Genomic DNA, 12540 nt, shown 5'->3' with positions numbered 1-12540 from the left:
CTTCCCAGACAGATTTCGATAGATAGATTGAGCGTTGATAACAGCGAATATACCAGTGATTCACCGATGTCCAAAGACGATAGTGCAGAGTTCAACGTTAGCTAGGGTTACCATATTTTGGAAATCTGAAAGGAGGACACTTTTTCAAAATTGTAAAACCGGAGGAAAATCATGAAAAAATGGTTAATTTCTGCCACATCGCAGTCGGCAGACTACAAAAAGGTCACCTTTATCGCTCAGTGTCAAAAGTACAGTGTTTTCTTTCACATTATCAGGTGGTTGACTAAAAAAAGGTCAACTTTCCGGCCCAGCTCCTGAAATATCCGGCGGAGCGTTACTTCAGTGCTAACTGTATCTAAGTCGATTTTGCCATATATTTAACAGGAGGACAAAACCTCAAAAAATAGAACAAATCATCTTAAAAGAGGACGTATGGTAACCGTAACGTTAGCCTTACCGTTGCCTCAAACTACTGGCATTAAAGCGATGAAAATCACCCACTGGATACTGGTTCACTAATAAAATCATAATCAGGCTAATCTATTCTATTCAATGACGTTCAGCTTGAAAAATGAGTTCCTGCAAGAATGGTTCCTTCTACAGAGCTGGCTCCTAGCCCGACTGTCGACTTTTCCAATCCCAAAAGAATGTTCACGAGTGCAAGATTTTACTAGAAAAGTATAAGAAGGCGGCAGTGATCAACATTTAAATAGACTAATACTGCAAGAAGTATCTGCTGACATCTACAACTCGGCACTTGATAATCATCAATAAACTTGACATTGAGCAGCTCGACATCGCGTACGCAATCACTATCAGAAAAGCAAACAATCTCGTGCTGCGCGAAAAACTGCAGAATTTATCGGTCAAAGCTCTTCTTTAACTCCAGCGTCCTGCGGCTTGTCTGGAATTTGCATTTCGTCTTCTTGTAAGAAGCCGTCTTCATTTTTGTCCATCATCCCAAAGAGTTGCTCGACGACTTTCTCGCGTACGCCCCCAGGAATTAATTTCGCGTTTCCGGCATCGACTTCTTTGAGCACGTAGGACATCAACTTCGAAAATAACGATTGATGATTAGGACATCGACCACAGCGACCATTCAGTTGCAGACCACTCATCTTTTTGTTGCGTAAAATAATTTTTAACATTATCGTTCTTAACACTGTTACAGATGCACTGCACAGTTCATTTTGTGCATATCATATAGCAGTGGTTTCCAACAGGTGGGGAATTCAGGGGTTTCTGGAGGGAAACAGAGGCATTGTGTAAAATAACTACATGCCGTATATACAGATGCACACTGCACAGTTCATTTTGTGCATATCATATAGAAGTGGTTTCCAACAGGTGGGGAATTCAGGGGTTTCTGGAGGGAAACAGAGGCACTGTGTAAAATAACTACATGCCGTATAAACAGATGCACACCGCACAGTTCATTTTGTGCATATCATATAGCAGTGGTTTCCAACAGGTGGGGGATTCAGGGGTTTCTGGAGGGAAACAGAGGCATTGTGTAAAAAAACTACTTGCCGTATATACATGTGCACATAGTCAACTAGTCATAACACCACAAATATGGCTACCTGTACAATGCTCAGGTCCGTATGCGTCGCTAATTTTATGGCATGTTATTCAATATTCAAAATGGGTTTTTGTAAACAACAAATACTGGGGTCACAATTCACAAAAACGTTCAACATGAACAGCATGACGTGGAATAAAAACTTATATTTACTTGTATAATTTTACAGGTTACCGATATACAAGAAGTTTGATGTTGCGGTAAAAGGCGACTGTTCATGTCTACTGCTGTACGTCTCCGGGATATTGGGTGCACTCCAATGAGCAAATAGTCATCCGGCATAGAACTCTAATGAACTTGAAGTTCCTTATATTTAATGACTAATGTACGAAGAGAAAAAGACCATAGTTAACTCAACTTCGGATTCACATAATTTGTGATGAGGGACTGCCAAAATACTGTTTTTTTTACAGAATCATGACTATCAATCCTGGGGCATCTTAACTTGCACCAATAAAAAGTCTTTACTAAACAAAGCCTTACCAAATTTAATTGGAGCGTTGGATAGAGGGATTTTAGGTGGTGGGGAATGTAGACTCGGAAAAACTCAGAAGTGGGGCATGAGTATAAAAAGGTTACGAGCCACTGTGTGGTGGATTTTTGTTTTACTAAACCCGGTGCAAATTTGTGCCGAGGGGTAGCCTAATCCTCGGTAAATAGTAGAGTATTGAACAAAACTTTGTATATCAATACTCACATCACAAACTATTACGTCATGGCATGAAAATTTGAGTAAACGAGGAGAACAAATGGCTTAAGCTCAATATATATAATTTTAACGGCACAAGCTGAATATCGGTGGCATATTTATTTGAAATTACGATGAGCCCCAAGTTTAAAAATTACATAGTAGGTACGTACTTCGTCCATGGAAGCTTTGCCGTCTCCATCATCATCGATAATCTTTAACAAATCATCGCTTTGCGCATTCCCGTCACTCCACATGAACAGAACCCCATCAGGCAACGGGTCTTCGATCTTATGTAATTCGACAGTATACACCAACACCGCACTGCCCGGAATACCGGCTAAAATTTTTGACAAAAGTACGGTCAAAATATATCGCATAAAGAGGTAAGCATCACTGCTTACAAGTTCCCTCTTCACCGAATCCGAGATGTGGCGGAATCACAAATTTTCTGATTTCGCCAACGCACATCCCCTCGACGCCTCTGTGGAGTCCTGCTAGTATGTTGCCGAGACGGTTGTAAGTGCCAAACGATCCTTTGTGATCTTGACTGAGTAAAAAAATAGCATATAACAGATAGTAGCGACTACAGAATCCAGATTTTACGATTCAGTCGAGCCTTGAAGCTATATCAAGCTATTCAAATCCGAGAGCAAATAAAATGATTAAGTAGCCACTAAATACCTTGCTAGGACAGTGGTTCTTAATTGGGATTCACTGAGCGAGTCCCAAGGGTTCGCCGGAGGCCAGGGTTGTAATCAAGTCACAAGTCAATCTCACTTTTATAGTTTTGACTCAAGTCAAGTCCGAGTACAAGTCAGCTAGTAGAGGGTCGAGTCTGAGTCATGGTGTTTTGACTTGAGTCCGAGTCATTATATATTCTCTGTTCAGTTTTCAGTTCAATTCGGTTCAACCCACTTTTTTCAACTCGGCTAGAGTGATTTAGAATGGCTCGCATCCATGATACAGTAATTTTCCTCAGTCTGAACAATTTTTGGAGCCATTTTCCAAGTATCAGGACTGATAGACGAAGTACCAATAATGTGGTAACTTTACTATTCTTCTAAGTTACACTGAAATGTCGGTTTTGACTATCTTAGTCTCGAGTCATATGACTTGGTACGAGTCATGCACAATGACTCGAGTACAAGTCGAGTCAATACAAAAATTGACCAGAGTCGAGTCAAGTCGAGCCACCAAAAATTCGCGACTCTAATCAGACTTGAGTCGAGTCAAGACGCGAGTCATTACAACGCTGCCGGAGGCCAAGACAAACCCGACTCATACAGGAGTCCCACTGATTTGCATGACCATCTTTTTGTTTTGTGTGAAAATCAGTATTCATGAATTTGTTCTTTTGACACTGTTGTTGATGCAGAGTTCGTTTTGTGAAGCAGCGTTTTATAGTGGCCCCGTACCCACCCCTACCCTATCCATAACCTCGAAACATAATACATCAATAAATACATACCAAAAGAGGCAACATTCAAAATGATGAATTCACCATGTACTGTATATCAAAATTCACTCTTATGTATATTGAAGCCTTCATCTTCGAATGTATTAACACAATATTGAAGCCTTGCTTCCATAAAAATAATAGTTAATACGTTTCTAATACTAGGTTCCCATGTACCGAATTTATTGGTAACCAACTGCACATTGAAGACTCAGTCATGATTCATTCAAGACATCGGTATTTTGAAATTCTGATGCATTATTTCATGTAGTAGGATTTGGAAAATTTGCTTTGATTTAGGCGAGGAATGCTTTTGTCCGATTGGCAAGAAGGTGTAGATCATAAGGAAAAACTACATGTAGCATTGAGTTGAAAAATAAACAATAAAAGAAACGCCGGATCCATAACACTAACCATGCCAAAATGCATTGCAGCATAGGATGTTAGGTAGCCTAACTGGCAACATGTTTAACCAATATTACCACTGGCGCCAGCATTGATGCACGAAACCCCGCAATCTCTGGGTTGTAAAGGGAATTGGCCAATATACATTTTATTGGAGTTGCGTTGAAAAGAGTCAGATAACATTGATGTCACTAAACCTTGTAAAATCTTTGACGGCACTATATACACCAGACCATGATTAACATGTTTTTGATACAACATCGATTGTCATAAAATTTTTATTGAACTCGAAGTCAAGACTTTTCGGGTGCCATTTTTCAAGAGGTAACGGCACATTAAAGGGATTTAAACAGAATGAAGAGCAAAACCCCAAAAGTTGTTACATTGCGGACTTCATGGTATGTAATTCTGCTTTAGTGTGCCGAGAACTCGTGAAAAGAGGCACCCGAAAAGTCTTTGAAATCAACAAATGTTTTATTATAATGGATGTTGTATTGAAAGCTATCTTCAAGTTATGTGCCACGAACCAGCTATTTGATTAACATGGTATATGCTTTATGATACGGTACAACTTCGGCGGACAAATTATTATCTGCTTTACATGTTTATGGATCTAGAACTCAGTCGCTCTCATCAGCCAGGATAACTAGTGTTACCTTGAATCTAATTTGGACCCGTCCATCTGCTCTAGATGATAATCCACAGTGATGTAGTCATTCTCTTTTACACGTCGCAGACAATCTGCGGGTGGTTCTTGCAAAACAGTGACTTTGACCTCGTCCTTGGGATTGTGCACGTCGACCAAGTAGATGTCAAAAATAAGGACGGCACTCCCAGGGATTTTGTCATCTGCAGCACAAAAGCAAAATAAAATTTGATATTACGTGTCTGTAACATCACGCTATCTTCAACTCCATCCAGCATAGTTTATAAAAACATGCCATGCAATGCTGTGCAATCTGTTCACCAGCACGATTCCTTACCTACACCTTGTTCGCCATATCCAAGATGAGGGGGTATGACAATGCGACGGGTTTCACCCACACAAGTCCCAATGATACCTCGCTCCATGCCACCAATCAGACTACGTATGCCGACATAAGTGTTGTATGTTCCTCCGCGCGAGTAACTGGAATATTGGGAGAACAAGTTGAATATCAAATCCTGAGTGTCAATAGATTTGTAAATTTCTAGCCTCAATGTAACACTGGCGAATTGTATCAATTTGGGGTCGGGAGTTGCCAATATCAACAAACCACAGCTCTTCATAGGACTATGCTTTCAATACAATTTATTTGTCCAATTTTGTTTGAAAATTACTGCAGCTGGACAATGCAAAGACTGAACAACAGCTCCCACGTTAGGATAAATTGAGTATAGGCTGCTATTCCAATGAACTAATCAATAATAATCTGAGTTAGAACTATTTGTTTTCAAATACATTCTACAATAACTCTATCTCAATAGTTTAAAAGCGATATCAATTCGGGACATTTTCTCTATTTTTCAAGTTACTCGAAGAAAGTCATTAAACGATAGAAATTCATCATATAAAAAATTACCGTAATATAGCAGAGCCATCAATAGCATAAGACTGTTAATCCGTTATTATTACCTTGAATCAAACGAGGTATTATCAACCAGTGTACCGTTGTAATGATAACGTACGTAGTCTGTTTCTTGCACGCGACGCGGGCATTTATCTTCGTCTAGAACAAAAATGAAATATATTGACAAGAGCGTGCAATTTCAAACTTTAATACGGGCTGACAAAGACGCCCCAGGACTGAAATGAGTAAGAAAACTATAAATTCTTGCTTAATAAGCATATATGTGTCAAGTATTTAAGTGTTCATGGTATTGAAATATCACATGTAACGTCAAGACTACAGTTGTACACCACAAGGCAAGATAGCCGTTATAAAAAGAAATCTGGTTTAGTTGGAGCCACATTAGGGAATGCAAGATATAATCTTAGTATTGTAAAGCATTTTGCATGGTTAAGGCACTGTAACAATGCAGTATGTGGGTAGGCTACAGGATATAGTTTCCGATAGGTTATTCATCACAAAAGCTGCGACTTCTTGGCCATGATTCACTTGCTTTTCTGCAATTGATATACGGAAGGGCAATGGTATTCAATTGAAAAAAACAACGCCTGCTATATATATTCACGAAGTACTCACATTATAGTTTACAATTGAGAATGACGAAAATAGCGAAATATTTCAGTGATACATCCATTCACTGTGACCGCTTACCTTACCTGTTTAGTGGAAGCAAGCCGCATTGTAGTATCAAAACTATGATTCTCGTTGATAAAAGTTGAAGGGGCATATCATTTCTGAATTCGATACATCAACTCTCACTTAACTCGAATCATTATCAATTAATACACGATTCAGATTTGAGTCATATGCCCAGCCATAACAAAATTACTTTCTTCACAAATACGCCTAAACAGCATCTAATTTCACTCCGCACTTCACACCCCCTGCTTTGGTGTTTTGTACCTTGGTTTAGCACCCCTGCACTAGAGCTATATAGGGATAACATCGGGATTTCTTCTCCAAAATTCACAGAGCTCCAAATGACAGAAGCCACACCAGTAGACCAGGGGTGGGAAAACTTTTGAGCTCGCGGGCCGCATTCAACATCTGAATCCATTCGCGGGCCGCACCATATAAAATTGGGATTATAAACCCACACGCAATATTGGTATTTGATTATATAGTGAGGACATGTAGATGCTTATTTAAAACAAGCCAAGCATTTCGTTGATGATATCGTACATGCGCCAGAAACAGTGGCGAGATTTCATAGGCTGGTCGAACTCAACAACCAATTTGTCAAAACTATAGGGATGAAAGTCGGTGGTACCGATTCTTAAAATAGGATTTAAATTTAAATCTGTCAGCAGCGATCGGTTCATAGATTTGTTAATTCCACTTTTGGTTCAATTCCTGGATACACAATGCTGACAGCATCATAACCATGTAAGCTTCAAACACGCTTCTACTGTGTGTGGATAAAATATAAATACCCTCTACCTAAGACAAGCGCGAATCGATTTTCATAAGAACATCACTGAAAAAATTGAAACTGGAGTGGCCAATCTGAAATCACACTCGTGACCCGAATTACGTCAGTCTCGTTTCGGATTTCTGTGATTTTTAGCAGTTTGAACCTTTCCAACTACCGGAGCTTTATTATCGGGCTGTCGCGCCAGACAATAAACATAAAAAACAATCTAGGAAGTATGTACCTTAGAACAGTGGTTTCCAAACTTTGCAAGAGACCAAACTTTGCCCCCATACGACGGTGAAAGATTACATGTCCCCTTTATCGTCATATCACAAAACGCAACCAGGATGCTAACAAACCTAACGGGTAGTTTGATGGCATGGAAGGCTACGACTGTTGATGAGAGATTTTTACATGTTAAAATGAAAGTAAATACAGAACAACAACTGTGAATTGGATGTAAATCGCACGGAGCGTGAAAAATTTTTTCAGTTGATCTCAGCTTCGCGCTCTTAAGATGCTTTCACCCCCTCAAGGTGGGCGCGCCGACCAGTTTGAGAACCACTTCCTTAAAAATATCATGGTCAAATATACTAAAAAGTTTAATCAAGTCCCTGCATTAATTCGATTTTTAGTATGCATTTCATCAATATTTAAAAAAAGTTTCTTTAGACTCTCGCAGGCTGTACAGAACGGTGTGGCGGGCCGTAGTTTGCCCACCCCTGCTGTAGACAGTCTATGCGGGATGATTTCAATACATTAGTATCTTACCAAACATAGAATTCAGAGTTATAGAAACGGCATTATCTTTTGGATTGTGGAAGTCAAGTATTTCTACTTCAAAACGAATCGTAGCAGACGGCGGTATATTCTTTCCTGAAAAGAGAAATAGAGCATTGGAGTACTGAAAGAAGTTGTTGACATCCCTATGTCGGCATATAGCAGGGGTCTCAAATTTAAATTTGCTCTCGGTCAACTTCCTAGTCTTTTTATCACAGCCTCAGCATCGATGGCGTATTCAATGTCTTTCTAAGTAGGCAAGTAGGCCTTATCTAAGGACCTCAGAGAATGACTATAGAAATTAAACATGGAACGGCAACGACCGATTTTGCAGCTTTGTTCCGCTTCGCCGGGGCTGGAGTGGAGAATTGTTTTGCGTAAGCGACTGCACGATTTCTGGCAATCCAAAAGCTATCTTCCCGAGCGCAGAAATTATTGAATCTGGTCTTGATCGAAAGCTACTGTTGCACCGATTCCGAAAATATACATTAAAATATTGATCAGGCACTGATCCACCTAGAATATGTCCTCCAAGTCTGAAATATTGGCATTGTTTAGAACAATCGGGTAACCGCAACACAATGACCATAGTAATGACCCGTTGCGACTCTCCGATTGTTCGAACAATGCCGATATTTCAGACTTGGAGGACGGATTCTAGGTGGATCAGTGCCTGATAATTATTTTAATGTATATTTTCGGAATCAGTGCAACAGTAGCTTTCGATCAAGACCAGATTCAATAATTTCTGTGCTCGGGAAGATAGCTTTTGGATTGCCAGAAATCGTGCAGTCGCTTAAGCAAAACAATTCTCCACTCCAGCCCCGGCGAAGCGGAACGAAGCTGCAAAATCGGCCGTTGCCGTTCCATGTTCAATTTCTATAGAATGACACTCCACACCTATTGTGAAAGTATGATCTACTGTGTCGCAATTCACACCTGGCATGAAAAAAACCACATCTTTTAATACTTCAATGAAATTACTTTTGCACTCGCTTTCATCGTGGGACACACGACACTCATGGCATAGAGTGATGCTCGGACATGCCAGCTTCATTGCAAAAAAACAGCTTCATTGAAAAAAACATGAAGGATTGTGAATAGGTCATGAAAATTCAATCAGGTCAGAAACTGTCAAGGTGTTACACAGTCGAATGAAAAAAGAGATGCTTGGCGCATTTCCAAAAGGAGGATAATTCCTTAAATAACATGAAAATGAGGATTAATGGATCGAGCCGAAAAGAAAAAGGTAATGTCATACATAGGATACCCACTGTGCATGTGAAATTGCATATCAATTACAAATCTATACTTCATACACCATTGTTAAACATGACATGTAGGAACAAAATTACGGTATCCTTGGCCTAAATTGTTGAACCAAAAACCTTGGTAAGTTAGCCTGGAATCTGCTTCTGTAAAATGGTCATTTTATAATAATATATCTACTTCAATTACTACGGATTACTGTTGAACAAAACAGGATTGGTAAGACTAACACGCACCATCTCCTTTATCGCCATATCCCAGATGAGGTGGCATTATAATGTCCCTCTTCTCCAGCATGCAAGATCCGATCAAGCCAATATCCATTCCGCCAATCAAATATCCTTTCCCGACATAGGTATCGTAAGATCTGCCATCATCATAACTTGATACAAGAAAGAGGTTGAGGTGCTGTTCCTATTAGGCTTACTTAATATATGCCACTACACACTTGAAACCTTACCTGGAGTGGAATTCTTCGCCGTTTAAAAGATAACCGGTGTAGTGATATCTCACGAAATCAGTATCTTCTAATTTTCTTTCACACTTTTCCGGCACATAAGTAGAAACAATCTAGAAAAATAACTTGATTATTTTGTGCTATATAAATATTGTTAGAAAAGAAATGGTCACACCACAGACAGCGTTGTACTGAAGTAAATATTTAAAAATGAGGTAGTCAAAAGTGTGGCCTATTTTGTCCCGATATTGCATTCTTGCGACCAACAGCGTCCACGAAATTTGAAAAGTCGCCTGCGACCCGTCTTGAGCTGGCGACCCCTGGCCTAGAGCATGCAAATTTCTTCCCAGTTTTCCAAGTTTATAAGAATTTAGTTGGTATTTTTCAAACAACTTACGAATTTATTTGAGCTTACCTGAACAGTGTCGTCTGGGTTCCAAATATCCACGAGAACGTAATTGAATAGTATTGTGGCACCGCCTGGAATGTCATCTGGAATGTATAATGATAAGTTGTGAGCATGAGGGATGATTTATATTAATTTTCACAGAAATGATTATGTGACTTGGATTGTCCATCTTTTTAGAACGTTAACCATTCCGTTAAATTGAAGGAAGAATTCACTACGATCTACCACTACAAAAAGTCAACCGTACTTGCATATAAGAAACAAATTGATAATAGCATAGGACTGTACAAAGGAAATACAGCCTACAAGATTAGGAAAAGCAACAATTTTAAAAAGACACATTTCTTACAGAAGGCTGAAGTTTAAATAAAAAGTTGATTCAATAAGTGAATGATTACAATACTAATAATTATGGTGAGTTTGTGAGTGATAGTATTAGGTTATGACATCCATGTCCTTGTCATGACCATGCTCGATCCGACAGGGAATATATTGGCGGAAGAATATAAATGTCATACATCAGTAACAAGAATTGAGGTTATTCGTGATGCTTAAACTATTCTCGTGATATCACATTATATTATTATTTACTCGCAAAAGTCTAACTGAAAATCATGAAAACAGAGGAGCCGCAGATAAATATCCACCCACATTGTGTCCATGGATATCTAAATATCCCTGGCATAAAAACATGGGCGGATTGTGTGACAAATTTACATGAAGTAGCCTACTGGGTACATCAATGTTATGTTTACCGTAGACCATACAATAAAAAATTTGAGTAGCCAAGATGCGGGTTACGCCTACTTCTAATACCTGTGCCCGTGTCACCATAGGCAAGCCGAGATGGGATTGAAACAATCCTGTGCTCATTAACACACATGCCCAGTAGAGCCTGGTCCATGCCTGGTATAAGCCATCCCGAGTCCACATAGGTGTCGTAAGTTTTCCCACGTGCATAACTATTGAAAACAGATGCACATGAACTGTACAATAGTATTCAGGGTTGCCAACTGGTATATTTAAATGCAGAACTTCACTTTGTTGGAATGTATTGACAGGGGTCTAAAATTTCAATTATTTTCCGCTTGTATGTAGTCTAGTATTCAATCAGAGACCCACCTTACAATCGTTTTCACTTAAATTCCAACGGAATGAGTACTAGGGTAAGATGTGGTTGCATATGAATGGCAATAAATGACCTTAACATACCTGTTGTCGAAATGAGTGCCATCACCTAACATGCCATAGTAATGGTAGCGTACGAAATCGCCACTTTTCACCTTCCTTTCGCATTTTGAAGGAATCCACTGGTGGAGAACCTCGAGCTGCAAGAAACACGTACATGTCTACGATCCATCATTTTCAGGTATTTATCAGTCAAGAGCGACGACTATCATAGAGTCATCGCAAAAGCGCACGGCACGGTTTCGATTGCAGCACGTTTGAATATTCGCGGCAATCCAGCATGACGCCGCATCGTGATAGAATTCAAATCACGTAAACACTGTACCTCACTTGACCTGTCATCTTTTAGAGGCCCCTGATCTGCAGCTTTCTCTACTTCAGCAGTGCCGTTGCCTTCGTCATCTTTGCGAGGAGAACCGTCGCTGTACAGCAGAAAGAAAACAGCGACCAAACCGACCACAGCAACCTTCAACGCCATTCTACAGATACTGCGAGCTGAGTTCGCCAGGGTTTACACGCCTATTCTACGCCTACCGCCACTAACAAAAAATACGTCTAGTCTTCGGTGTTCTCGAAGCCCGGGGGTCAGTCTAGCAACACACCGGTAATATTAATCTACACGTGGATCCTTCTTCCGTTGTGATAATGTAATGAATAAGCAGTTTTTCTGACATTTTTCGATTACGCAACTAGTTAATTCTAGACAATTAAAGTTATAAAGCGAAATTCCGGTGATCTAATATGCGAAATGTTTCATGCTTAGAAAAATGAACTCTGATTTGGAAGCGAAGTCGATTTGTAAAATCTGAAATGTTCTAGCGGTCCAACGCTGCCGAGACCCTGCAGCGGGTGCTTTATAGCTTTGCATCCAAAATATCTGAACATCCTGCGACGTGCACCACACATATCTCCTATGTAGACTTACGCTCATTCCGGGTACCCAGGCTGGAAAATCACAGAGCAACGAAGTTACTTGGTACTAATGTGCCGTTACACCCTAGCAAATGCCAGTAAGCGAAACCCGCTCCATATCGCATGGATTCACTTTCCAATTCAAAAGACGCGCACCAGACTCCTGCCACGTATCGGAATCTTATACCGCCACGCTCCGTACACATACAGGATCCGTAATGTAACGAAGCGTTACGCATTCCCAAATGGTTACTCAGAAAAGTAGGTCATAAATCTAGCAGAGAGGTACGAAGTGCACGCAACTACTCTCATTGGATTGATGCTGCAAGCCAGATTTTACGACTACTGTTCCCTGAAGGCTGTCTCC

At 40.0% G+C, this 12540-nt stretch overlaps 1 protein-coding gene across 1 annotated transcript; it reads right to left on the bottom strand.

Annotated features, from left to right (window-relative positions):
• Positions 1–650: 650 nt before the first annotated feature.
• Positions 651–12321, bottom strand: LOC145439516 (peptidyl-prolyl cis-trans isomerase FKBP9-like). The gene is made up of 13 exons (XM_080317001.1): positions 11587–12321; positions 11286–11401; positions 10890–11035; positions 10080–10156; positions 9668–9777; positions 9444–9589; positions 7930–8034; positions 5750–5843; positions 5118–5263; positions 4791–4983; positions 2675–2820; positions 2444–2610; positions 651–1052 (listed from the first exon to the last, which is right to left on the bottom strand). The coding sequence occupies exons 1-13, from the start codon at positions 11737–11739 to the stop codon at positions 867–869; spliced, it is 1785 nt and encodes a 594-aa protein (XP_080173127.1). The 5' UTR covers positions 11740–12321; the 3' UTR covers positions 651–866.
• Positions 12322–12540: the final 219 nt, after the last annotated feature.

The sequence above is a fragment of the Botryllus schlosseri genome, chromosome 5 (assembly GCF_051294905.1).
Source record: "Botryllus schlosseri isolate E-star chromosome 5, Bs_hap1, whole genome shotgun sequence".
Taxonomy (NCBI): Eukaryota; Metazoa; Chordata; class Ascidiacea; order Stolidobranchia; family Styelidae; genus Botryllus; species Botryllus schlosseri.
The sequence above is the reverse complement of the archived record's forward strand: the minus strand, read 5'-3'. Positions and strand labels throughout refer to the sequence as shown.